The 23,238-nt window shown below is 45.6% G+C and overlaps 1 protein-coding gene across 1 annotated transcript; it reads right to left on the minus strand.

Annotated features, from left to right (window-relative positions):
• Window positions 1-329: 329 nt before the first annotated feature.
• khdrbs1b (KH domain containing, RNA binding, signal transduction associated 1b) lies at window positions 330-20,777 on the minus strand. Its single transcript, XM_036953593.1, has 9 exons — window positions 20,415-20,777; window positions 17,986-18,110; window positions 16,503-16,619; window positions 13,709-13,855; window positions 7,047-7,198; window positions 6,511-6,715; window positions 4,034-4,101; window positions 2,243-2,301; window positions 330-1,943 (listed from the first exon to the last, which is right to left on the minus strand). The coding sequence occupies exons 1-9, from the start codon at window positions 20,509-20,511 to the stop codon at window positions 1,837-1,839; spliced, it is 1,077 nt and encodes a 358-aa protein (XP_036809488.1). The 5' UTR covers window positions 20,512-20,777; the 3' UTR covers window positions 330-1,836.
• Window positions 20,778-23,238: the final 2,461 nt, after the last annotated feature.

Below are 23,238 nucleotides of genomic sequence, written 5' to 3' on the forward strand. Positions count from 1 at the left end.
TAAGAGCTTTAAACACATTAGGAAGCTATCCAGGTTATTTTACAGGTTTTACCTCTGGTTCCTTTTTAAAAAAGTATAGAAAGAGAGAGAAAGAATAAGTCGTGCTGTTTTTTAAATAATAAATTTAAAAAAACAAATCAAGACATCATTTAGTATACGTTAACGTCCTCAGACTACAATACAATTCATTTAAAAATTTTAAATGTGTTTTTGAAGAGAAATAACAAGAAAAACACCAACTAGCTGCCAGGCTGTTAAATGCTATTTAAAAATGACATTTCAAAATTTTGACTTGGACAGGAAGTAGAAATAAACCAAGTTGCAGGAAGTTACATAGAAAAACAAACTAGTCTTTATTGACAAATTGCTGCAAAAAAAACATATTTTGGACAGATTTAGTAGTTACCTATTTAGGCAAGCCTTACACATAGAGCATAATGCATATACCAGTGGCAGAATAGTGGATTTGGACGATTTAAAGTATGTACAAGAGCTCAGATTGAAAAGCTGCAGGATCTCCCGTCATGTGGAGATTTTTTTGTCCCAATCCTTCATTGCATCGTTTTTTTTTACATGCAGTTTTATAGAATCAGATTCAACCAATAAGATCCTGTACTGACACGTGACATTATTTATCACGACATGAGGCCGATCTAAGGCCGTATTCTACTTGTAAAAAATAAAAAAGACATCGACTGTAGAGACATAATAAAAATAATAAAAATGAACTTACTGTTGAACCAACTTTAATAATAAAAAGTAGTATGTGAGGACAGTCCATCTCAACAGGGGATAATCAGGCCTATATTTCAAAAACTCTAAATGTACAATGAGAAAATGTCATTATATAAAAATAAAAAAAAGTCTACATTGACAACTATTAATTAAAAACTATTTAAAACAAATGGGAATGTTAAATCAAATTCCATTAACATTTGTTTGTTTTTTCCCTGTTTCCATTTGACTTGGCGTTTTTGGTTTGGTCTATATTACATAATTGAAACAGTGTTTAAGTTTCTTAACTTTATTTTATTAAAAAAATAAATTAAAAAAAAAATGTAAAAAAAATAGGAATGTAGCCTAAATGGGAATCTGCAACTGTCCCTCAAAGTATAGTTTTAAACAAAATAATGAATGGTTCTACTTCATATTCGTCATCTCCAGATCCAACATCAATACTTGTGAAAATATGAAGATAACTGTTTCCAATAACATCAACCAATTAGTCAATTAGTCAATTAGTCAATTAGTCAATTAGTCAGTCAATTAGTCAATTAGTCAATTAGTCGCAGACTGTCGTCATCGGAAACAGTTTTGTTTTTTAAACTACAAAAACGTAGAAACGTACCACGTTCACATATGTTGTTGTTGAACTGGAGATAATGAATATGAAGTAGAGCGTTTTTTAAATGTCCCTTTAAAGACGACAACAAGTGGATAAGTCGTCTAACTCCACTAGAAGCGAGTTTAAATCCAAACATTAAAAATAAAAGAAACCTTAAGTCAACAGTGCAAAAGAAAAGCCAAGAGGGAGACATGGTCAGAGAGAAAAACAGAAATCAACTAAAACTTCAAATCCCCCCCCACCTCCATCCAAAAAAAAAAAAAAAAACTTTTACGGTCTTAATTAAATATCAAATCAGCTTCGATCAGTTATGATCCTGATTTTCGGCTCATAAAAGTCCAGTGTAGAAAATTCCAAACCAAAAACAAAACGGACAATTACTTTTGTCGAGGGTTGCTTAGAGCAAGAGCTGCCGTGGTAGACAGGTTGATGGTTGGTTGTCGGGGCAACGCGTTAACGGTTGGTCGCTAGGCGTTGGCATGGTGATGAGTTCAGTATTGTCTATAGGGGTGTTCTCGGTAAGGGCCCTTAGCCGCTCTGGCAGTGGGGGCCTTACCCCCCGGCGCCACTCTCTGGGTCCCGTTCCAGTCGTCCTGGGCTAGAAGGGTGAAACACACACGACAGAGACGGACAGAACAGATCAGACAACCGTAAAATGTCCTTACAAAATGAGCTTGGATGACAAGTAGAAATCTCTAACCAACACAATTTTCCGTTTGAAACTCATTCTGTTTCCCAAGCATTTCAACAAGGATGTATTGTGAGGCACGTTGCCATCAGCATTATTCATGCAATTGACCAATTACAGAACCAATAATAGACAGTAAGATGATATCCCATAAAGGGTGAGCGCTGGGACGAGAGGTTTGGCTTGAGAGTGGACTATTGATGTCTTACCATAGGGTTCGTATGCTTCCTGTGTTTCTCCATGTCCGTAGTCGTAGTACTCTGGCTCTCTAAGAGCAGAACAGAGGAGAAAGAACCATTCAAATTAGAAGCAGAACAAGCTAACCAAGTACGAAAACAAGTATGAAAATGTCTGCACTCACTACTGTAAGTCGCTCTGGATAAGAGCGTCTGATAAAAGACGAATATATAATGAAAAAAATATATAAACGCAACATGTAAAGTGTTGGTCCAATGGTTCATGAGCTGAAACAAAAGATCCCAGAAATGTTCCATTCGCACAAAAAGCTTAATTCTCTCAAATGTTGTGCACCAATTTGTTCATATCCATTTTAGAGAGCATTTCTCCTTTGCCAAGATAATCCATCCACCTGACAGGTGTGACATGTCAACAAGCTGAATAAACCGCACGATCATTACACAGGTGCACCTTGTCCTTGGGACAATAAAAGGCCACTAAAATGTGCACTTGTCACACACCACAATGCCACAGATCGTTCAAGTTTTGAGGGACCGTGCAATTGGCACGCTGACTGCAGGAATGTGCAGCAGAGCTGTTGCCATAGAATTGAATGTTAATTTCTCTACTACAAGCCGCCTCCAATGTCGTTTTAGAGAATTTGGCAGTACGCCCAACTGGCCTTACAACTGCTGACCACATGTAACCACGCCAGGCCAGGACCTCCACATCCGGCTTCTTTGCCTGAGGGATCGTCGGAGACCAGCCACCTGTACAGCTGATGAAACTAAGGAGTATTTTTGTCTGTAATAAAGCCCTTGTGGGGGAAAACGTGGGTGGACCTATGCCCTCCCAGGACAACCCATCCATAGATTAGGGCCTAATGAATGTAAGTAGACTGATTTCCTTATATGAACTGTAACTCAGTGAAAAACCTCCCTAGCCATCAAACCAAGTCAACCAGAAAAACCTCCCTAGCCATCAAACCAAGTCAACCAGAAAAACCTCCCTAGCCATCAAACCAAGCCAACCAGAAAAACCTACCTAGCCATCAAACCAAGCCAACCAGAAAAACCTCCCTAGCCATCAAACCAAGCCAACCAGAAAAACCTCCCTAGCCATCAAACCAAGCCAACCAGAAAAACCTACCTAGCCATCAAACCAAGCCAACCAGAAAAACCTACCTAGCCATCAAACCAAGCCAACCAGAAAAACCTACCTAGCCATCAAACCAAGCCAACCAGAAAAACCTACCTAGCCATCAAACCAAGCCAACCAGAAAAACCTACCTAGCCATCAAACCAAGCCAACCAGAAAAACCTACCTAGCCATCAAACCAAGCGAACCAGCAGTCATGTTCAATATACATTCCATTAAAAAAAAATATGCCCTCACTTAATAGATGAGACAAACGAATACAAAAAATATGAAATAGCTTTAATAACTGATGTTATCCGATTTCAAACATAGCGAAGGTTAGCTGAACTTACCAACTTAAAAACAGACTCCTACCACAGGGAAAGTTTCTCCTTATGAATTCAGAACTATTTCAGTCCCAACATTCTCCATTACGTGAGACTCCAGTTAGTAAGTAGGGTGTAACCGTGGCGATGGCGTGGTGTGTGTAACCGTGGCGATGGCGTGGTGTGTGTAACCGTGGCGATGGCGTGGTGTGTGTGTAACCGTGGCGATGGCGTGGGTAACCGTGGCGATGGCGTGGTGTGTGTGTGTGTGTGTAACCGTGAAGAGCAAGGATGTGACAGCCAATGCGTGGTGTGTGTGTGTGGTTTGTTGCCAATAGATGGGAGAGATGGGTGACTCACGCCTGTGGCTGACTGTAGTAACTGTTGTATGACTCGTACGCTGGCTCAGTGTAGCTCTCATCATAGGCCTAGTGAGAAGGGGAGAGAGCGAGAGAAAGGGAGAAGAGAGAGGGAGAATAGGGTGGGGGTCAGAAGTAGGAGCAGAGCGAGAGAGAACAAAATAAACATGCGAGAGGTCATCCTAAGCTTGTGAAGTGAATTTCATTCACCAGTTGATGTGTGAGATCTAGACTGTAAATAAGTTGGCAAAAAAGGAAGCGCTTTCATTAACTGCTGCAATGCTGTGGACCACGAGCCCCCGTTACCAACCCTAAACCCAGGAGGTACCACGAGCCCCCATTACCAACCCTAAACCCACGAGCCCCCGTTACCAACCCTAAACCCAGGAGGTACCACGAGCCCCCGTTACCAACCCTAAACCCAGGAGGTACCACGAGCCCCCGTTACCAACCCTAAACCCAGGAGGGCCCGTTACCAACCCTAAACCCAGGAGGTACCACGAGCCCCCGTTACCAACCCTACACCCAGGAGGGACCACGAGCCCCCGTTACCAACCCTAAACCCAGGAGGTACCACGAGCCCCCGTTACCAACCCATACCCCAGGAGGGACCGTTACCAACCCTAAACCCAGGAGGGACCACGAGCCCCCGTTAACAACCCTAAACCCAGGAGGGACCACGAGCCCCCGTTAACAACCCTAAACCCAGGAGGTACCACGAGCCCCCGTTACCAACCCTAAACCCAGGAGGGACCACGAGCCCCCGTTACCAACCCATACCCCAGGAGGGACCGTTACCAACCCTAAACCCAGGAGGGACCACGAGCCCCCGTTACCAACCCTAAACCCAGGAGGGACCACGAGCCCCCGTTACCAACCCATACCCCAGGAGGGACCGTTACCAACCCTAAACCCAGGAGGGACCACGAGCCCCCGTTACCAACCCTAAACCCAGGAGGGACCACGAGCCCCCGTTACCAACCCATACCCCAGGAGGGACCGTTACCAACCCTAAACCCAGGAGGGACCACGAGCCCCCGTTACCAACCCTAAACCCAGGAGGGACCACGAGCCCCCGTTACCAACCCTAAACCCAGGAGGGACCACGAGCCCCCGTTACCAACCCATACTCCAGGAGGGACCGTTACCAACCCTAAACCCAGGAGGGACCACGAGCCCCCGTTACCAACCCTAAACCCAGGAGGGACCACGAGCCCCCGTTACCAACCCTAAACCCAGGAGGGACCGTTACCAACCCTAAACCCAGGAGGGACCACGAGCCCCCGTTACCAACCCTAAACCCAGGAGGGACCGTTACCAACCCTAAACCCAGGAGGTACCACGAGCCCCCGTTACCAACCCTAAACCCAGGAGGTACCACGAGCCCCCGTTACCAACCCTAAACCCAGGAGGTACCGTTACCAACCCTAAACCCAGGAGGGACCACGAGCCCCCGTTACCAACCCTAAACCCAGGAGGGACCACGAGCCCCCGTTACCAACCCTAAACCCAGGAGGGACCACGAGCCCCCGTTACCAACCCTAAACCCAGGAGGTACCGTTACCAACCCTAAACCCAGGAGGGACCACGAGCCCCCGTTACCAACCCTAAACCCAGGAGGGACCGTTACCAACCCTAAACCCAGGAGGGACCGTTACCAACCCTAAACCCAGGAGGGACCGTTACCAACCCTAAACCCAGGAGGGACCACGAGCCCCCGTTACCAACCCTAAACCCAGGAGGGACCACGAGCCCCCGTTACCAACCCTAAACCCAGGAGGGACCGTTACCAACCCTAAACCCAGGAGGGACCGTTACCAACCCTAAACCCAGGAGGGACCATTACCAACCCTAAACACAGGAGGTACCACGAGCCCCCGTTACCAACCCTTAACCCAGGAGGGACCACGAGCCACCGTTACCAACCCTAAACCCAGGAGGGACCATTACCAACCCATAACCCAGGAGGCACCGTTACCAACCCATAACCCAGGAGGGACCACGAGCCACCAACCCTAAACCCAATAAAATAAAAGGTGAATCCAATTATAAACCAGGGGTAGTTCTTAAAAATGTAATTAACATTGCCTTTGTACAGATGTCTTATGAAAAAGGCAGACCTAGCAACTCTCTACAATAACACATTACTAGTCGGCTCCAGCTACTACTGCTGTCTTGACCTAGATCTGATCTCCCTGGTGAAATAGAGAACTAACCGGGATAAATTAAAAGGTTAAATAAATAACCAGATTGGACTCTTAAATTGTTAATTACAGGCTTCAAAGCGTTACACGATGCCGGTTTGACCCTACGTGTTCTCTGAATTGCAATATGTGCATTGTTACAATGTAACTTGATCACTTTAACATAAAAACTCAAATCAGCTGGATAATATTAAACATGTAAGAGGATGTTAGAGATCATAAAAATAAAAAAAATGTTAAAATGTCACGGAATAATAAAGTTATTTCATCTTACATATTCCTCATATTGTTCCGGTGCTGGGGCGTGTTGGTGGGGGGGAGGAAGGGTTCTTGGAGGCCCACCAGGGGCAGTGAGTCTGGCTCGGGGTGCTGTTGCCCCTCTGGCAGGGGTTCCCCTTCCTGCTGGTGCCCCCCTCGCTACCCCGCCTCTGGCTGGACCTCCCCTGGTGGTACCTCCACGTTGGGGCATACCCCTACCCCTGGAAAGATGGAGGAAGAGAGAGCGAGCAAGCGAGAGAGAGTAGAGAAGGAGAATGTAGACAGAAAGGAGACAGAGGGTGAATATAATGCAGACAGTGAAACAGAGGGTGAATATAATGCAGACAGTGAAACAGAGGGTGAATATAATGCAGACAGCGGAAACAGAGGGTGAAGATAATGCAGACAGCGAAACAGAGGGTGAAGATAATGCAGACAGAAAAGAGGAACGAGACAGAGGATGAAGTGTTATTTGAACAGACATACTGTAGACAGACCAGACAATAACTTCTCATCAGCCACCTTGATTAATTTCATCCTGAGTCTGTTTACCTGGGTGCCCCTGGTTGTCCCGAAGGCCCTCCTCGGCTCCTTGGGCCCGGTGGTCCTCCTCTGCCTCGTGGGACCCCTGGCCCGTGCTCCTGGCCCCCGTTCAAATAACCCATCTCCATGAACTGTTCCTGACAGATGTCATCCATCATATCCTGAGAGAGAGAGACAGAGGACAGACAAAAAGGATGAGGGTTGGTAGTAAAGATGGGAGGATCGGGAAGGAGGGAAAAGGTCATTATACTGAACAAATATAAAATGCAACATGGTCAAATTTGACTGAGTTCATAAAGGAAATAAATTCATTAGACCCTAATCTATGGATTTCAAATAACTGGGTAGGGGCACAGCCATGGGTGGGCCTGGGAGGGCATAGGCCCACCCAGTGGGGAGCAAGGCCCAGCCAATCAGAATGAGTGCTTCCTCACAAAAGGGCTCTATTACAGACAGAAATACGCATCAGTTTCATCAGCCGTCTTGGATGCTGGTCTCAGACGATCGCACAGGTGAAGAAGCAGGATGTGGAGGTCCTGAGCTGGCGAGGTTACAAGTGGTTTGCGAGGCCGGTTGGATGTACTGCCAATTTCTCTAAAAATGTTTTGGATTATGGTACAGAAATTAACATACAGTTGAAGACGGAAGTTTACATACACGTCAGCAAATACATTTAAAAACTCAGTTTCACAATTCCTGATATTTAATCCTAGTAAAATGTCCCTGTTTTAGGTCAGTTAGGATCACCACTTTATTTTAATGTGAAATGTCAGAATAATAAGAGAGAATGATTTATTTCAGCTTTGATTTCTTTCATCACATTCCCAGTGGGTCAGAAGTTTACATACACTCAATTAGTATTTGGTAGCATTTCCTTTAAACTGTTTAACTTGGGTCAAACGTTTCAGGAAGCCTTCCACGAGCTTCCCACAATTATTTGGGTGAATTTTGGCCCATTCCTCCTGACAGAGCTCATGTAACGGAGTCAGGTTTGTAGGCCTCCTTGTTCGCACATGCTTTTTCAGTTATGCCCACAAATTTTCTATAGGATTGAGGTCAGGGCTTTGTGATGGCCACTCCAATAACTTACTTGACTTTGTTGTCCTTAAGCCATTTTCCACAACTTTGGAAGTATGCTTGGGGTCATTGTCCATTTGGAAAACTAATTTGCGGCCAAGCTTTAAATTCCTGACTTATGTCTTGAGATGTTGCTTCAATATATCCACATAATGTTTCTGCCTCATGATGCAATCTATTTTGTGAAGTGCACCTGTCCCTCCTGCAGCAAAGCACCCCCACAACATGATGCTGCCACCCCCGCGCTTCATGGTTGGGATGGTGTTCTTCGGCTTGTAAGCCTCCCCGTTTTTCGTCGTAACACAATGGTCATTAAGGCCAAACAGTTATATTTGTTTCATCGGATCAGAGGACATTCCTCCAAAAAGTACCATCTTTGTACCCATGTGCAGTTGCAAACCATAGTCTGGCTTTTTTTAATGGCGGTTTTGGAGCAGTGGCTTCTTCCTTGCCGAGTTGCCTCATGTTACGTCGATTTGGACTCATTTTACTCTGAATATAGATACTTTTGTACCTGTTTCCTCCAGCATCTTCACAAGGTCCTTTGCTGTTGTTCTGGGATTGATTTGCACTTTTCGCACCAACGTACATTCATCTCTAGGAGACAGAATGAGTCTCCTTCCTGAGCGGTATGACGGCTGCGTGGTCCCATTTTGTTTATACTTTGGTACTATTGTTTGTACAGATGAACGTGGTACAACAGGAAATGGAAGTGCCAAATGCTAATAGCACTCGATAAAACTCAAACGTTCATTAAAACACACATGCAGGGTATTGAATTAAAGCTACACTCGTTGTGAATCTAGCCAACATGTCAGATTTTTTTAAATGCTTTTCGGCGAAAGCATGAGAAGCTATTATCTGATAGCATGCAACACCCCGAAATACCTGAAGGGGGCGTAAACAAAAGAATTAGCGTAGCCGGCGCTACACAAAACGCAGATATAAAATATAAAAAACATTCATTACCTTTGACGAGCTTCTTTGTTGGCACTCCTATATGTCCCATGAACATCACAATTGGGTCTTTTTTCCCGATTAAATCCATCCATGTATACCCAAAATGTCCATTTATATAGCCCGTCTGATCCATGGAAAAGCACCGTTCCAAAACACAACGTCATTTTTTAAAACTAAAAAAAGTTGCCTATAAACTTTGACAAAACACTTCAAACTACTTTTGTAACCCAACTTTAGGTATTTGATCACGGGGTGATCTGTATTCAATAGCAGCTACTCTTGAAATCATCGTCCATTGTCTCTCTCCCATAAGCCTCTTCCTGTATACTGGATGACAGGAAGGGTCTATTTCTCATTCCACCAAGGATTAAATCCCATGAAATTGACAGTACTGGCGACATCGTGTGGAAGCTGTAGGAACTGTCAACTGATCGCCATCTATTTTCTCTTACCATAGACAATTCAGAGACTGGCGGATGAATATTATTATTTATTTTTTTGTGACCAGGTTTTTCTTGGGATTTTGCTTGCTTTTCACGTTCTGTTATAGTCACAGACATGATTTAACCAGTTTTAGAAACTTCAGAGTGTTTTCTATCCACACATACTAAGCATATAATATATTCCTGGCATGAGTAGCAGGACGTTGAAATGTTGCGTGATTTTTAACAAAATGTTGAAAAAAATGCAGGGGGAGCCCTAAGAGGTTTTAACAAGAAATTTGTGTAGTAGTTGAAAAACGAGTTTTAAATGACTCCAACCTACGTGTTTGTAAATTTCCGACTTCCGTACATCAGTGACCAGAGCTGGCAACAGTCACCATGCCAACTCCCTCAAAACTTGAGATATCTGTGACATTGTGTTGCATGACAATGCTCACTAACAGGGAGGAAAACAATTGCGTGCAGAAAATGAGAGAATACGCTCTGTGTACACAGAACAGTTCTGGGATCTTTTATTTCAGCTCATGAAACCAACACTTTACATGTTGTCTTTATATTTTTGCTCACTTTACATGATCTATCTATCTATAAATATAAGAGGGTGGGGCTCAAGCTGCACCCCTGTCACCCCACAGCCCTGTGTTCAGTATTATGTGTCTGTGTGTCGCTGGTGAGATGAGTCAGGCGCAGGACAGCAGATCTGAGTAATGAAAGCAATTTTACTCAAATATATATAACAATACACGTCGTATAAATACAAGGCCACAAATACGGACCGCAATACAATAAACAAATTACTCAAACAAACATGGGGGAACGGAGGGTTACATAACGAACAAGTCATTGGGGAATTGAAACCAGGTATGTAAGACAAAACAAAATGAAAAGTGGATCGGCGATGGCTAGAAGGCCGGTGACGTCGACCGCCGAACGAACAAGGAGAGGGACCGACTTCGGCGGAAGTCGTGACAAGTATACCCGAGCCACAACGCATTCCACTAATGACTATAAGAGCAAGGCAATGAGAGCCGGTCTCAAAAAGCCCTTAAAACAGTGTGTGCGCGTGCGCGTCTAGTCTTCACTTATGCAAGCAGGTAAAATACCTAGTGCACGTACCCTAATGGTAAATCTTCCTCAGTTTAGTGGAGCGGTTGGACCCGACAGATACATAATGACAGACTCCTGCAGTAGAGATTCACTACCAGCAACAAACAGTCTTTCTCCCTTTGTGGGTACATTCTTTTTATTTTATTTCTTTAAGTAAACTAGGCAAGTCAGTTAAAGAACAAATTCTTACTTTACAATGACGGCCTATCATGGCCAAACCCGGACAACACTGGGCCAATTGTATGCCAGCCTATGGGACTCTCAATCACAGCCGGATGTGATACAGCCTGGATGCTAAACCATGACCCCCCCACCCCCATCAATGCTTTTCATAAATCTGTTCCCATGCAGAGGCCACTGGGTTAAAGTAGTGCACTATTTAATAGGGAATAGGGTGCTTTGAGAGCCTGACTATCCTCTAGTGATCCCGACAGTCAAAAGGAAATATTCAGTGGTCTGTCCCAAATGGCACCCTATTCTCCATAGAGCTCAGGTCAAAAGTAGTGCACTATATAGGTTTCATAGGGCTCTGGTCTAAAGTAGTGCACTACATAGGGAATAGGGTTCCATGGGGCCCTGGTCAAAAGTAGTGCACCATATAGGGAGTCATTTGGGACGCAATTGTGATACTATAATAAGCAGCGCAGGCAGGCTTGGCTGCGCTCCATTCATCTCTAGATTGACAACTCGCAGAAAACAACCTTTTGTCTGATTTCATAATTAATCCATCAGCAAGAGCACCACGGCGTCGCCTTCGTTTAACAAGATAGACCGTTAATATGCTCCCTAAACATTCAACCGTTCCTACCTAAGCCAACTAAACATGGAAATATTTTTTTTTTGGGGGGGGGGGGGTAGGGAGAAGAACAGACTGCCTTGCAGAGCAACAGCCATATCAAAACACATTCCCCAGACAAATGAAGCTCACTAACCTAGAAGTATTTTCAGAGGGAAAATGGCTGTAAATACAGAGCACTACAATAACTTCCAAAACAGGGTCGTCTGGTGAAAATCACACACACCAAATCACCGGTTTACATTCACCCATAGGAACCAAACAAACTTGTCTAACCTCCATGATTCATGCGTAGTCTTTCCAGGGAAATTAAGTTCTGTAATTACGTCATAGCTAGACTAGCAACAACCAAACAAGTCCTGCCGATTATATTTTATATATATATATATATATATATATATATATTATTATGTACTGTAGGTAACCCACCGCATACAGTTTATGGAAATACTGCATACAGTGGGTCCTCGTTTAAAAAGGTGCGTCATACTATGTGTGTTGTGAAATCTGTTATGAATGTCATGTTAAAAAGAAAATAATAATAAATTGCCTTAATATTACCGGACCCCAGGAAGAGTAGATGCCTTGGCAGGACCAAATGTGGATCCATAATAAACCCCAGGAAGACTAGATATACCTTGGCATCACCTAACGTGGAGCCATAATAAACCCCAGGAAGACTAGATATACCTTGGCATCACCTAACGTGGAGCCATAATAAACCCCAGGAAGACTAGATATACCTTGGCATCACCTAACGTGGAGCCATAATAAACCCCAGGAAGACTAGATATACCTTGGCATCACCTAACGTGGATCCATAATAAACCCCAGAAAGAGTAGATATACCGAGGCATCACCTAACGTGGATCCATAATAAATGGAAGTACGGCAGAACCGCTAGCGAGATGGTGTGGCATGTTGCAGTGCACAACCTCAATAGTATTTTACAGTCAGCCATTGTTGCCGTTAACAACCAGACATCTGAGGGAGTGGCTAGTACAACAATTAGAATAATTCCACGGAGACAGAATTACGAGTTCTCAAATATTTCACTTTAGAAATATTCAAACAAAAAACTAAATATACTAACTTAGTGTCCTCAACTGATCACAACCGTGACAAGGTACACTTTTTAAAAAACTTAAAGGTTCTTAAATGGTTCTTTAGCTCTTAAAGGTTCCTTCGAAAATTCTTGCCAGATAAAGAACCTCTTAAGTGTGAGGTTCTTGACGTGGAATCTACGGTTCTTCAGAAGTATGGAGATATGTCCCCTTTCATAGCACATTGGTCCGTGTAAAATATTGTTGATTTTTCTGTGTAACTTCTCTAGTGTGAATTCAGTTTACACTCAGTGGTGTAAAAACGCTCCAGTGTTGATGTTGATAACCAGTGGTCAAACTAATCCAAAAATCAGCATTATTATATTTCCCAGCATTATCTATTGCAGGTAGATATTTGGAATTGTTTGTTTCAATATCTATTTTTATTTTTTGCATGGAAATTGATTGCTAAATTCATCGTGTGCTACTCAAATATAAATAAAACACAATTTTCTAGATCATTCTGAAATGTTTGTTCCAGAGGATATGGTTTAGGTAGTTTCATACATTAGTCTTCCTGATCCCGGCAGTCATTCTGAATGCGGGTGAATGAAAAGGCTAAAAGTTTAATATCCCCAGTGTGGCTGGATTCCAACAGGAATCACAGAGCACTGAAAGCCAGCATGATGGGACATGTAGTTTGACGTGGCCTGTAAAACTATCAGTTTTATGCCACTGTATTAGGGTAAAACTACACCACCAAAAAAAGAAAAAGAAGAGGGCCTTATGAGATGATACAGTACATCTCAAAGAATGCCAGTTTAATAATAACATTCACTTAGGAACTTATTTGGGGAAGCACCTGGACTGAAAATGAATGAATTCTACGAACACGTGTTACTAGCAAACACAGTCGAGGCTGGTACCTCAAATTCACTCCAAAGGCACACTGGGAAATATGCAAATAAGACTAAAAACCCTACAGCAGGGCTATTATATATATATATATTTATTTTATGATTCTTCAAAAAGAAACATCCCATTTATGGTTCTTCGGAGGGGCCTCAAAATGGTTCCCTGTGGCATCCCTCTCAACGCCCTTATCTGGTTTCAACTCGCACCTTTATTTTATTTGTTAATTTATTTGTGTAAGAGGGTACTGCAGGGTCGGACAAGGAAATGAAAGGTGACAAACAAAAACAGCAGCTTACAGAACCACCACACTTAAGAGTCGAATCCACTCACAGGAAACAGGAACTTTTTGACTTCCTCCATGGCGTGCGCCATGCGTAGGTAAGCCTCGGGCACGGGGGCAAACACCTCGATGAAGACATGCAGCTCCATAGACAGGTGTGCGTACTTGGCCTCGCCACCTTTCCTCAGACCCTCCTCCTGAAAACACAAGACAGTTCCAGAGCTCGTTGAGGAACACAAGCCACCTCGGTCCGGGTCTATGTAACCTATGACAGTCTTTTAGACAACATGGCCTTTATCAGGTGACCCCGGACAGTTCATAACCTTTAAAAAAAAAAAAGGTGTTAACCAGGTGAGATACATCTACCCTCACTTTCAGGGCTAGGCAGGTGCAACTAACAATCCCTTTATAGCTGTGGCCAGATTCCCTCCCTGTCCTGAAGGACAGCTGTGGCCAGACTCCCTCCCTCCCTCGGACAGCTGTGGCCAGACTCCCTCGGACAGCTGTGGCCAGACTCCCTCGGACAGCTGTGGCCAGACTCCCTCCCTCCGACAGCTGTGGCCAGACTCCCTCCCTCCGACAGCTGTGGCCAGACTCCCTCCCTCCGACAGCTGTGGCCAGACTCCCTCCCTCCGACAGCTGTGGCCAGACTCCCTCCCTCCGACAGCTGTGGCCAGACTCCCTCCCTCCCTCGGACAGCTGTGGCCAGACTCCCTCCCTCCCTCGGACAGCTGTGGCCAGACTCCCTCCCTCCCTCGGACAGCTGTGGCCAGACTCCCTCCCTCCCTCGGACAGCTGTGGCCAGACTCCCTCCCTCCCTCGGACAGCTGTGGCCAGACTCCCTCCCTCCCTCGGACAGCTGTGGCCAGACTCCCTCCCTCCCTCGGACAGCTGTGGCCAGACTCCCTCCCTCCCTCGGACAGCTGTGGCCAGACTCCCTCCCTCCCTCGGACAGCTGTGGCCAGACTCCCTCCCTCCCTCGGACAGCTGTGGCCAGACTCCCTCCCTCCCTCGGACAGCTGTGGCCAGACTCCCTCCCTCCCTCGGACAGCTGTGGCCAGACTCCCTCCCTCCCTCGGACAGCTGTGGCCAGACTCCCTCCCTCCCTCGGACAGCTGTGGCCAGACTCCCTCCCTCCCTCGGACAGCTGTGGCCAGACTCCCTCCCTCCCTCGGACAGCTGTGGCCAGACTCCCTCCCTCCCTCGGACAGCTGTGGCCAGACTCCCTCCCTCCCTCGGACAGCTGTGGCCAGACTCCCTCCCTCCCTCGGACAGCTGTGGCCAGACTCCCTCCCTCCCTCGGACAGCTGTGGCCAGACTCCCTCCCTCCCTCGGACAGCTGTGGCCAGACTCCCTCCCTCCCTCGGACAGCTGTGGCCAGACTCCCTCCCTCCCTCGGACAGCTGTGGCCAGACTCCCTCCCTCCCTCGGACAGCTGTGGCCAGACTCCCTCCCTCCCTCGGACAGCTGTGGCCAGACTCCCTCCCTCCCTCGGACAGCTGTGGCCAGACTCCCTCCCTCCCTCGGACAGCTGTGGCCAGACTCCCTCCCTCCCTCGGACAGCTGTGGCCAGACTCCCTCCCTCCCTCGGACAGCTGTGGCCAGACTCCCTCCCTCCCTCGGACAGCTGTGGCCAGACTCCCTCCCTCCCTCGGACAGCTGTGGCCAGACTCCCTCCCTCCCTCGGACAGCTGTGGCCAGACTCCCTCCCTCCCTCGGACAGCTGTGGCCAGACTCCCTCCCTCCCTCGGACAGCTGTGGCCAGACTCCCTCCCTCCCTCGGACAGCTGTGGCCAGACTCCCTCCCTCCCTCGGACAGCTGTGGCCAGACTCCCTCCCTCCCTCGGACAGCTGTGGCCAGACTCCCTCCCTCCCTCGGACAGCTGTGGCCAGACTCCCTCCCTCCCTCGGACAGCTGTGGCCAGACTCCCTCCCTCCCTCGGACAGCTGTGGCCAGACTCCCTCCCTCCCTCGGACAGCTGTGGCCAGACTCCCTCCCTCCCTCGGACAGCTGTGGCCAGACTCCCTCCCTCCCTCGGACAGCTGTGGCCAGACTCCCTCCCTCCCTCGGACAGCTGTGGCCAGACTCCCTCCCTCCCTCGGACAGCTGTGGCCAGACTCCCTCCCTCCCTCGGACAGCTGTGGCCAGACTCCCTCCCTCCCTCGGACAGCTGTGGCCAGACTCCCTCCCTCCCTCGGACAGCTGTGGCCAGACTCCCTCCCTCCCTCGGACAGCTGTGGCCAGACTCCCTCCCTCCCTCGGACAGCTGTGGCCAGACTCCCTCCCTCCCTCGGACAGCTGTGGCCAGACTCCCTCCCTCCCTCGGACAGCTGTGGCCAGACTCCCTCCCTCCCTCGGACAGCTGTGGCCAGACTCCCTCCCTCCCTCGGACAGCTGTGGCCAGACTCCCTCCCTCCCTCGGACAGCTGTGGCCAGACTCCCTCCCTCCCTCGGACAGCTGTGGCCAGACTCCCTCCCTCGGACAGCTGTGGCCAGACTCCCTCCCTCGGACAGCTGTGGCCAGACTCCCTCCCTCGGACAGCTGTGGCCAGACTCCCTCCCTCGGACAGCTGTGGCCAGACTCCCTCCCTCGGACAGCTGTGGCCAGACTCCCTCCCTCGGACAGCTGTGGCCAGACTCCCTCCCTCGGACAGCTGTGGCCAGACTCCCTCCCTCGGACAGCTGTGGCCAGACTCCCTCCACTGTGTGCGTAACAGGTGGATAACGTGTGTGTGTGTGTGTGTGTGTGTGTGTGTGTGTGTATATGTTTGTGTAACAGGTGGATAACAGGTGTGTGTAACAGGTGGATAGCAGGTGTGAAGTATACATGTCAGCTCTCTCACCTTGGCTTTGTCCCTCATGGAGCCTTTGCCAAGTACAGAGATCTTGGCCCCAGTCTCTTCCTGAAGGCGTTTGATTGTGTTGCCCTGAGGGCCAAGAATCTTCCCCACAAAGTTGAACTGGAAACAGGACAAACAAGACAGCTTTAGACTACAGAAGATGATTCCTTGTGTAACAGCATGCGGAGAAGCATATGGCTTCAAAAGTCTGAGGTGCTGGTATGTTACTTGAGACAGAACAAACAAATGAAACCCGTTTAAACATTACAGGATATCAACAAAATAATCAAACAATGTGATTTTGGGCACAGACGTCACTAACAGATGTTTAAAACAAATATATATATATTTTTTTACACATTTGGTTGTTAACTAGCATGAAATCAACAGGACATTTCAGGTCATTGGATTTTAAAGTTAAAACTTGGCTGAAAAACAAGACTAAATTCCCTTAGTTTGATGACTTTCTTCAAATCTAAAATCAGTTTTCCAAATCGATTCAACGTCAGCACATTGAATGTTTTTGTTGAAATGACATGGAAACAACGTTGATTCAACCATTTTTTTTTGGGGGGGGGGGGGCAGCGGATGGGTCACTGTGAATAAGGCTTTTAGAGTGTGGAAAAGAGGCTGAGTGTGGAAAAGAGGCTGAGTGTCGAAAAGAGGCTGTGTGTCGAAAAGAGGCTGTGTGTCGAAAAGAGGCTGTGTGTCGAAAAGAGGCTGTGTGTCGAAAAGAGGCTGTGTGTCGAAAAGAGGCTGTGTGTCGAAAAGAGGCTGTGTGTCGAAAAGAGGCTGTGTGTCGAAAAGAGGCTGTGTGTCGAAAAGAGGCTGTGTGTCGAAAAGAGGCTGTGTGTCGAAAAGAGGCTGTGTGTCGAAAAGAGGCTGTGTGTTCTGTACCTGTTGCATAAAGCAGGGTTTCAGAGTGGGTCATACGACCTTTTCCAATACAACATGTGGAAGGCCTTCACTAGGTGTAAGGAATTAGACAATCAAAAGTATTTGAAACATATTTGAAACAACTATAACGGAAACAATTGTGCAAGCCGCCAGACTGGTCGAAGGGTTGTGGACACACACACACAGTGGTCACACTGTAAAGCGTCCGCCAGCCATGTAATCACCATGGAAACAGAGGTTTAGTATCACTTTAAATAATGAGGGTGGAGGAAATTAATTTTTTTTTTTTTTTAAAGTCCCTTGGGGAGAAACATTTACTGTGACATGTGTTACCTCCCGCTGAAACGCTTCCTTACAAGGCCTTAACCCAACAGTGCAGTTTCTTAACTCTCCTTAAAAATAAAAACAAGAGCTGTTGGATAAGAGCTTGTAAATAAGCGTTTCCCGGGTAATGTCTACATTTATACTCGTCTCACGTGGCAAATAACGTTTGATTTGGAGTCCCCCCTTAGAGCATGGCTGAGAGCTGGCATACTCCCAGGCTCCTGCTGCTGAATGAGGGTCAGGAGACGAGAGGTGGCAGGCTTACCCTCGGATACTGTTTGACGGGTATGAGCACGCGTTCCTTCAGTTTGATATTCTTGACGGTGAAAAGGTCCAGATACGAGTCTCCTCCTTCCTTCTTGGGTTCGCCTTTCTGGATTCTCTCGATTTCTACAAGGGAGAATTCAAAACCACGAAATCTTACTATGTTATAACGATGCAGTTGCCGTTAGAAGTTAAAACCAGGTCGCAGTTGTAAATGAGAACTTGTTCTCAACTTGCCTACCTGGTTAAATAAAGGTGAAATAAAAATAAATACACGTGAAAGAGCCTCAAGTCATGACAGCGTCTCAGTATGCCACGCGCAAACGTGTCAACTACACTAGCAGCTGGGAGCCAGAGGTTCGCTAGCAGCCAGAGGTTCGCTAGCAGCCAGAGGTTCGCTAGCAGCCAGAGGTTCGCTAGCAGCCAGAGGTTCGCTAGCAGCGGTGTCTTCTGTACTGATCTAAACTTCATGGACCTGCCACACACTGACACACAGGTACTGTACCACTCAAAGGCACTAGGCATATATATTGTTATATACTATCCCTTGACCAGCCAGTGACACACTGACGCGTTGCATTGTCCCACTACAGTAGCCTAAAGCCACTTATCTAACAGGCTAGCCACTTATCTAACAGGCTAGCCACTTATCTAACAGGCTAGCCACTTATCTAACAGGCTAGCCACTTATCTAACAGGCTAGCCACTTATCTAACAGGCTAGCCACTATCTAGCACTATCAAGAGAAGACGTTTTACAATGGTAATTATTAGCAGTACTGGACAAAAGTTCTATGGGGGGGGCAAAGTGAGATATACAGAAGATTTTTTTTTGTTGCATTGTGACTCACTGATAGACCTGGTGGCAACCCACCTGAAACGTTTTGAGTATACAGTATGTTTTGAGTATACAGTATTTTACGAGACAATCAACCAAGACACTTCTCGAGCAACAATGAACCATCATTCCTTCATCTGTGAACTCAAAAGGTACTGACAGACAGCCACCAGAGGGTCTTGATAAGGTCATAAGGCTAAACAATCTATAAACTACTGCCACCAAGTGGTAGGTTACGGTACTGCACTAGATGTCCATTCCAGGAGGTCTGGATTAATAACGCAAAACACATGGGTGGAAAGGACAGAGGGAAAAACTCAATTTCCCCATGGAAAACTGTCAGATCCAGCTGGAACACCACGTTTCAGCCATGTTTAACCACTCATTGCTGTGCTTCTCCGGATTTCAGCCTTTCAAAATAGAGTTCAGTCAAATGTGTAAAACATTACAGCTGAACTGAAAGGGCCCGTTTCCCGGACAGAGTAACCGTTATTTCCTTGGAGAATCCCCACTGAGCCTGCCATTTGGGTCCAGGACTAGTCTTAAAATGTGTTCGTGAAACCAGCCCCCCCCCCCCAAACACACAAAAATATTAAGAAATAAACCCACAAATGGTAGCATCTCGAAACTGACCGAATAACTTCCGTGTTTAGGCAGACAAACTGCTTAATTGTTACACTGCTATCGTCACACAGTTACACTGTATCAAACTGACCCAGTTGTAAAAAATATATATTTACAAAAAATTACAAATACATTTACAGATGTACCTCACGTATTAACATGCGTTTCTTATGCATTTTTAAATGTATTTGGCAAATGTAAAATACATTCCAGAAATATATTTTAAATGTTTATTGTTCTCTTAAAAACTTCAATAAATCAGCCCTTGTGCGGTTTGTTTGCTAGTTAAACCATGAGTCAGAACAAAACGTGCCCGTTTCGCCACACACATACACTTTGCTTCAATAGTAGGCTACTCAAAATGAACCACCACAAAGGGTACTATGCGATTTATAAAAACGTTTTAAAGCGACATGCAACTATGAATTGTTTATCTGTGCAATCACCCACATTAGAAATACAAAACGTTTCTGGGGCAGAAAACATAGTATTTTGTGATTGTTTGCTGTGGGCAACGACCACACAATAAGGGAGTTATCTGCCACACAAAGACGCCAGAACGTCCCACCACGGTCTCTGGTTTGAGGGCACAGAAAGACCACTGTGGAAATAGAGATGCATCTTTGAGCATGCGATAGGGAGAGATTTCGGATAGGTTACCATGTGCGCATGGAAATTCACAAACTCGATACCGTGAAATATAGCGTTTATCATTCAACCGGGTTGTTAAACCGTGTCTAGACCGTGTCACCCTGTAAGTGCAGTGGGATAACGGGTCGTAGCACAGACCATGAGAAGAAAGAGTCTACTGTTTGCAGACCCACGTTAGCAGTCCCGTCTAGTCAAGGTGCGTCGTTGTCAAAACGCACCATTTAAAAAAATAATAATATATATAGATCTTAACGCAATGGCTAAAATATAAATCATTTTACTCGAGGCAGGACATTTGCCAATAAAATGTGTTTTTACCTGTAGATAAAAGTTTCATAGCGTGCGTAAACGAGACATCCATACTGTCCTTCTCCGCGAGAAGCTCCGGGAGATACTCGCTTTCTTGATTCTCCATTTTTGAGTTTAAATCAGTTCGTAATGCAAAATGTGCAATTAAAAATCAAGCTTTGAGTGGGTAGAAAAAATAAATAAACAGAAGGGGAAATAGTCCAGTTTAATTTCCACTTCTTCGCATGTAGAGCTCTCGCTGCTATAGCGCACGGCTACTGACAACTGCGGATAGGTGCTCCTGTCGCGGCGCCTTGACTTTATGAAAATGGAGACGGAAGCATGCGTCCGTCGAATAAAGAATACACGGAAGTGAGCTCAGCGCGATGCAGCCAATGATGTATATAAACCATGGATCGCTGATGCTATGTATTGGCCAATGAGAGGCTGTAAAACCCACTCGACGGCCATATTGGCACTCCTCTGAAACACAGTCCCATAGGAATGAATAGACTTCGAAAGTGCTTAATTTATATGTTTCAAGGACAAAATTACATGTATTTATGTTGTAGTGGGGACAGTAATATTAGTACTTTCGAAAATATTATACTTTAGGATATTTGTTTAATATATTTTTTGTTTGTACATTTAGCTTACATAGCCTGATATAATTTCAAAGTATGTTAATTTAAAATATTTTATTAACGTTTATTTAACTAGGAAAGTGAGTTATTAAGAAAAACATCTTATTTACAATGACAGCATACCCAGCCAAACCTTAACACGTACAACACTGGGCCAATTGTGCACCGTCCTATGGGACTCCCAATCACAGCTGGTTGTGATACAGCCTGGAATCAAACCAGGTTCTGTAGTGATGCCTCTAGCACTGAGATGCAGTGCCTTAGACCCCATGTGCCACTCGGGAATCTGTATTAGATTAAACATGGCCATTTTTAAAGCTCATTTCTGCACAGAGCTTTTGGGATAATGGTTATTTATGGCTTCAGAGTCTGGTACAACCTACAGTGGAGATGGTCAGGTAGCCTAGTCGTAGTCTATATAGTTCATGGTCTACCTATAGGGAGGTGGGTGGGAAGAAGAAGAGTCTCTCTCTCTCTCTCTCTCAAACAAATCAAAATATATTTTATATTCATTAAAGTAGCCACCCTTTGCCTCGTCTTCAATATTATTCTACAATGGGGAAAATAGTAAAAAATAAAAATAAAATACAAATAACTTGAATGAGACTGCCCATCATTACGCACACCTGTCCCATTCATTACGCGCATCGGCGCTTCATTGGACTCACCTGGACTCCTTCACGTTTTGATTGCCTTCCATATATCTGTCCTTTCCTGTGTTTCATCCCTGTGTCAGCATTGATGTCGTTATGTTTTCCCCTGGCCTATACGCTGTCCTTGTTTGTGTCTTGTCTATTATCCATTAAATGTTCACTCCCTGTCCTTGCTTCTTGTCTCCCAGCGTCTGTCCTCACACCATGAGACAATGAAGAAGACAAAAGTGGCCGAATAAATTCAACCACACCTTTGTTTCATCAGAAAACCGGAGAGCGACATCTGTCCAGGGAAGTCCAGAAATAATATTGCCTGTAACAAACAGTTACATGACCTACAGCACGGTCGAGCAAGTTAATGTTTCTGACATTTTCAGACTATTTCTCTAGATGCGATAGGAGTGAAGCCAGATTTAAACTGGCTTTACACTTTTTTTGTGTGCTCCAGGACCATTCACATTCTCATTCAGTTGAGCTCAATGCTAGTTGGCTATTATTTAAATATACATTTTTTAATCAAGGGAGACCAAAAGCTTGCTAGCTTCCCTTAAATTCAACGCTACGGGCAGCAACAGTGTCATACTCTTTTTGACCAGACAGCATCAGATAGATGGGCTACACATACAGAGAGAGGGGCGCTGTCTCGTTCGCTCGGATGCATTCTTTGGTGAGATACATTGAGCTTGTTGCGAATGAAAGGAAAATGATAAAAACACAATTTTTGTTGTTGTTGTTGGGGAAAGCATGAATACACGCCATTGGTCAACTCTACTGCCAAGCCACTGGTCAACTCTACTGCCAAGCTACTGGTCAACTCTACTGCCAAGCTACTGGTCAACTCTACTGCCAAGCTACTTGTTAATTCTACCTCTAAGCCACTGGTCAACTCTACCGCCAAGCTACAGTGCCTTGCGAAAGTATTCGGCCCTCTTGAACTTTGCGACCTTTTGCCACATTTCAGGCTTCAAACATAAAGATATAAAGCTGTATTTTTTTGTGAAGAATCAACAACAAGTGGGACACAATCATGAAGTGGAACGACATTTATTGGATATTTCAAACTTTTTTAACAAATCAAAAACTGAAAAATTGGGCGTGCAAAATTATTCAGCCCCTTTACTTTCAGTGCAGCAAACTCTCTCCAGAAGTTCAGTGAGGATCTCTGAATGATCCAATGTTGACCTAAATGACTAATGATGATAAATACAATCCACCTGTGTGTAATCAAGTCTCCGTATAAATGCACCTGCACTGTGATAGTCTCAGAGGTCCGTTAAAAGCGCAGAGAGCATCATGAAGAACAAGGAACACACCAGGCAGGTCCGAGATACTGTTGTGAAGAAGTTTAAAGCCGGATTTGGATACAAAAATATTTCCCAAGCTTTAAACATCCCAAGGAGCACTGTGCAAGCGATAATATTGAAATGGAAGGAGTATCAGACCACTGCAAATCTACCAAGACCTGGCCGTCCCTCTAAACTTTCAGCTCATACAAGGAGAAGACTGATCAGAGATGCAGCCAAGAGGCCCATGATCACTCTGGATGAACTGCAGAGA

The sequence above is a fragment of the Oncorhynchus mykiss genome, chromosome 18 (assembly GCF_013265735.2).
Source record: "Oncorhynchus mykiss isolate Arlee chromosome 18, USDA_OmykA_1.1, whole genome shotgun sequence".
NCBI lineage: Eukaryota > Metazoa > Chordata > Actinopteri > Salmoniformes > Salmonidae > Oncorhynchus > Oncorhynchus mykiss.